At 66.6% G+C, this 3,919-nt stretch overlaps 1 protein-coding gene across 1 annotated transcript; it reads left to right on the top strand.

The window, feature by feature from the left end:
• Positions 1-771: 771 nt before the first annotated feature.
• MNEG_8956 (putative RNA-binding protein) lies at positions 772-3,220 on the top strand (the record flags this gene model as incomplete). The annotated part of the gene is made up of 7 exons (XM_014042572.1): positions 772-841; positions 932-978; positions 1,058-1,174; positions 1,256-1,349; positions 1,548-1,638; positions 2,213-2,472; positions 2,712-3,220. 7 exons carry the CDS (start codon positions 772-774, stop codon positions 3,218-3,220), a joined length of 1,188 nt encoding a protein of 395 aa, XP_013898026.1.
• Between the last annotated feature and the right edge of the window lie 699 nt (positions 3,221-3,919).

The following is a 3,919-nucleotide window of genomic DNA, read 5'->3' as shown; positions in this document are numbered from 1 at the left end:
TGGCATCAACCATGCCCCAGCCATCGCCGCCCGTCTGCCGATCCTGCCACGCCTGGGTGAACACAGGACCTGCAGCTGGACTGCACAACTGCATGATCGCTGTGTTTCCAGGTAGGTACCCCAACTTTGGCGTCCCACAAGCGCACTGTGCTCCCGCCATGTTGTGTCACCCGCCACAACACGGCCTGAGTGGGCGGCGCGCTGCCGCCGTGGTCAGGGTCAGCGCGTGGCCACTATGTAGCGAGCTTTACCCTTTCATGTTATGTTCAAGGATCATAATTGGGGCTTTGATTAGAGATCCAGCCTGATGCCGCACTCATACGCCGAGCAAACCCGGCAAACTGTTCCCATTTTTGTTGCCCACTCGACCAGTGGCCTGCTCAATACATAGCAAGAAGGTTTATGTGCGCTGCTGCTCGGCGAATAATATACACCACCCACATTGAGCCTCTTGATCCCGCCGAGGCGACAAACGACTTTCCCGGGCCCTGCCAGGGCGTGCCTGGTGACTCGAGCTCAAACACGTTTCCTGGATAGTATAGGTCAATAGGGCAGAGGCTGCATCGGCGGAGGGGCGCTTGGGCGCTCTAGCTATTGGCGTTGAAAGACCCTCGCGGAGTCCCTGCGCAATGATCACCCAGCAGCAGGCCTCGTTCTAGCGGAGGCTACATGTCCGAAACCGATGCGCCAATCGGGGCACCGGATGGCGCACAAGGGTGGGCGCAGTGCGAGCAGCACCCGCTAGTCGCTCTTCACGCACTCCCGGACACCATGGCTGACACCTTCGGTCGCGAACGCAGGAAAATATTCCTTGGTGGCCTTTCCTGGGAGACCAACGAGGGTGAGCTGCCTGGTCGGGGCGCACGAGTTGAGTGTGTGCCGCGTGTGCAGTGCAGCCCCAGCCCACCTCTGGCCCCCTCTGTGCTCGCAGACAAGCTGAAGGAGCACTTTGGCAAGTATGGAGTTATTCAAGAGGTGGTGAGCACCCGTTTTGGGGAGTATGGGCGTGCTGGAGTCCGCGCGAGGCGGTCAAAACCTGCCACGGCACTTCTCGCAGATCGTGATGCGCGACCGGGTCACTGGAAAGCCCAGAGGATTCGGATTCATCACATTCGACACCGAGGAGGCTGCTCAGCGGGCCTGTGAGGACGACCATACCCTGGATGGCCGAACGGTGCGAGTCCCAACGCGGCAGTCGTTGACCCGATTTGCTCCCAATCCGCCGCGTTCTCAAGACTCTGCACCCCTGACGCAGATCGATGCCAAGCCCAGCGTGCCTCAGGACAGTCAGCAGCGGCCACGCAGCAAGAAAATTTTCGTGGGCGGGCTGGCGCCCGAGACCACTCCTGGTGCGTGCGCGGCAACCTGTGCTGCTGCCATTGCGTACGTGCTGCTGATGGCGCAGGCCTGTATGAGAAACTTGCTTGTGGTGTGGCAAGTGATGGGGGCACCGAGGGTTGCAGCAACTGCCGCCACCAGGCTGTTTCTGCTCGCCACCCTGTGGCAGCGCCGTGCTGCTCACGTGCGCCCCTCCTTGCATTGCGCAGAGCAATTCAAGCTCTACTTCGAGCGGTATGGGAAAGTAGTCGAGGCTCAGATCATGGTGGACCACACGAGCAACCGCAGCAGAGGGTTCGGGTGAGAGGGCTGCTTCTGCAGGATCAGTTGGTTTTGGGTCGAAGGAGCAGCAGCAGCGGCGGCAGCTGCAGCGGCACCAGCAGCTGCAGCGGCGGCAGCTCCAGTGGCGGCAGCGACGACAGCAGCGGCAGCGGCAGCGGCAGCGGCAGCCGCAGCCGCAGCCGCAGCCGCAGCCGCATCGGCACGTGCAGCTGCAACAAGCGTAAGGGCCGCCGCCCGCTGCTCTTGATAGCACGTGTGCTTCGACCTGCCTGTTGCGAAGAGATGGCAGCCAAGGCTGACTGAGGCCAGAGATCGTTAAGAGCTTCCCAAACGGCGGCACAGTGGGATGACGCAGTCATCGTTGTGCTGTTGACGCACGCGCCACGGCACTTTGCCGCGATAGCACGCAGAGCGATGCACTGTGCAGCTATTGGGCAGCTTCTTGCTGGCGTCCCGCGCCGCCAGCCAACCATCCCCCGCCAGCGCGATGCCGGCATCCCGCATGCGCCGTCCCGGCAAACCCATCCCCCCTCCCCTTGCACCTGCACTGCCCATGCCACGGGGCCGCTCCCTTTTCCCCCTGTGCCCCCAGGTTCATCACATTTGAAGAGGAGGCGTCGGTGCACCGCGTCTTCAATGCGGGCCCCATGCATGAGCTGGCCGGCAAGCGAGTGGAGGTCAAGAGCGCCACCCCAAAGGGCTCCGGCCCGCAGGGCCGCGGCGGCGGCGTCGCGCTGGCGCCCGGCGGCGGCGCCGGCCGCGGGGCGATGGGGGTGCTCGGCGCGGCGGCCAGCGGGGGCGTGTACGCGGGGCCGGCGGGCGGGTACGGCATGGGCGGTTACATGGCGCCCGGTGAGCGGTCGCGCGGCCGCCCCAGTGGGATGGGATCATCTAAAGCAGCCGGCAGTTGGGGGCGGCAAAACACCGCCGGGATTCGAGGCACCTGATGCCAGCAGCAAGGGCAGCAATCGCTGCAATTCTGGGACATCAGCCCGCCGGCGGCGCACCCCGTTGGCCTCTGCGTGCTCTTGCCGCCAACCACCCTCCCTAGCGCCGCCCCTGACCCCGCCGCTCTCCCCGCACCCCGCCAGGGTACATGGTGCCAGCTGGCTACGGCGGATTCCTGCCTTACCACCCGACAGCGTTCCCTGCCGGCATGATGATGGGGGGCTTCGCCTACCCAGGCTACGGCCCCCCTGCCGGCTACCCGGCCCATCCAGTGTACGGCCCCGCGGCCATGCGGCCCCTGCTGCCCCAGCCGCAGGCCCAACTGTCGCCCGGCGCGCCGCACCCGCTGCAGCGGGGCGGCGGCGGCGCGCGTGGCGGCGGTAGGGGGCTGCCGCAGCTGCCCCGGGAGCAGTCTCTGCCGGGGGCGGTGCTGACTCAGCCATCATGGAGCGAGCAGCAGCTGCAGCAGCAGGCGCTTCAGGCGCAGCAGCAGCCCGTTCCGCGGCAGCAGGCGCCCAGGCAACAATATGCGCCACAGCAGCCTCAGCAGCCGCAGCAGCAGCAGCCGCAGCAGCAGCAGCAGCCGCCGCCGCAGCAGCCGCCGCCGCAGCAGCAGCAGCAGCAGCAGCAGTCCAGCGCTGCGGACAATTAGTCAAGCTCTCACAGGTGGGTGACACCTGCCGCGGCCCGCCTGGCTTGCGACCTGTCGGCCGGGCAGGGCAGGCACGGCCAAATGCCTGAGACACTGACCCAGAACGAGCGCCGCTGCAACTCCACTGCACTCTCCCAGCTGTGCTGGCCTTGAAAGTGTCGACTCACCGACGACCGCGTGCTCGCTGCCTGCCCGCGCGCGCAGATCGAACCCCTGTTTTGCGGGCGATCGCTGGTGCCGCAGCTGTTGCGCGGCAGCAACCAAGGCCAGGGCCAGAAAGCCCACCCTATTCTAAGAGCCGCGGTGCCCCGCTGACTTCCTTGGGGTCCCCCTTGACTGCCACTTGGGTTGTTTCTGCTTCGACGGACGCCGCACACCGCGATGCGCTGCGCTGTGTTGCGCCGCGCCGCGCGCCGCCAGGTGCAGCGCTGCAGGGCCCGGCCAGCCGGCGCCTGCCAGCAGCTGCAGCAGGCGGCGCGCCGCGCCGCTGCGCGGTGGCAGGGGGCTGCGACGAACACACCGCATCTCACGCCCCGACTTCACGGCTGGGTAGATCTAGGCGCCCGGGAAATGGCAGCGGCGCGCTCAAAATAGCCAGGCCCTTGCCCGCCGAGCCCCCCGTCCCTTCCCAGCTCCAGTCCTGTGACTGAGCGGCGGCGCAGAGACGCGCACAGGCGGGCGCGGGGCGCGCGCCTCGGC

The sequence above is a fragment of the Monoraphidium neglectum genome, assembly GCF_000611645.1.
Source record: "Monoraphidium neglectum strain SAG 48.87 unplaced genomic scaffold scaffold01768, whole genome shotgun sequence".
In the NCBI taxonomy this organism is placed as follows: domain Eukaryota; kingdom Viridiplantae; phylum Chlorophyta; class Chlorophyceae; order Sphaeropleales; family Selenastraceae; genus Monoraphidium; species Monoraphidium neglectum.
This window is presented reverse-complemented; position numbering and strand designations above follow the sequence as displayed.